This window comes from Eurypyga helias, unplaced genomic scaffold (genome assembly GCF_000690775.1).
Source record: "Eurypyga helias isolate BGI_N326 unplaced genomic scaffold, ASM69077v1 scaffold20404, whole genome shotgun sequence".
NCBI lineage: Eukaryota > Metazoa > Chordata > Aves > Eurypygiformes > Eurypygidae > Eurypyga > Eurypyga helias.
The window spans coordinates 3,420-3,675 of NW_010244572.1; the positions used below are offsets into that span (position 1 = coordinate 3,420).

The 256-nt window shown below is 62.9% G+C and overlaps 1 protein-coding gene across 1 annotated transcript in view; it reads left to right on the forward strand.

Annotated features, from left to right (window-relative positions):
- The window catches only part of LOC104508252 (neuron navigator 1-like), a gene marked incomplete at its 5' end in the record, with an annotated part of 2,669 nt that overhangs the window by 1,304 nt on the left and 1,109 nt on the right, over positions 1-256 (forward strand). The window contains one exon of the mRNA XM_010149811.1: positions 47-252. Within this exon, the coding sequence (XP_010148113.1) occupies positions 47-252 (206 nt within the window). The remainder of the gene's footprint in view (positions 1-46; positions 253-256) is intronic.

A 256-nucleotide genomic window follows, 5' to 3' on the forward strand; every position in this document is an offset into this window, starting at 1 on the left:
TCCAGCTCCTTCGGCTATAAGAAACCAGCTCCCGCCACTGGCACAGCCACCGTCATGCAGGCTGGGGGCTCAGCCACACTTGGCAAGATCCAGAAGAGCTCCAGCATCCCCGTCAAGCCAGTCAGTGGGAGGAAAACAAGCCTGGACGTCTCCAACGCGGCCGAGCCCGGCTTCCTGGCCCCAGGGGCTCGTTCCAACATCCAGTACCGCAGCCTGCACCGGCCGGACAAGTCCACCTCCATCGAGCTAACTGTGG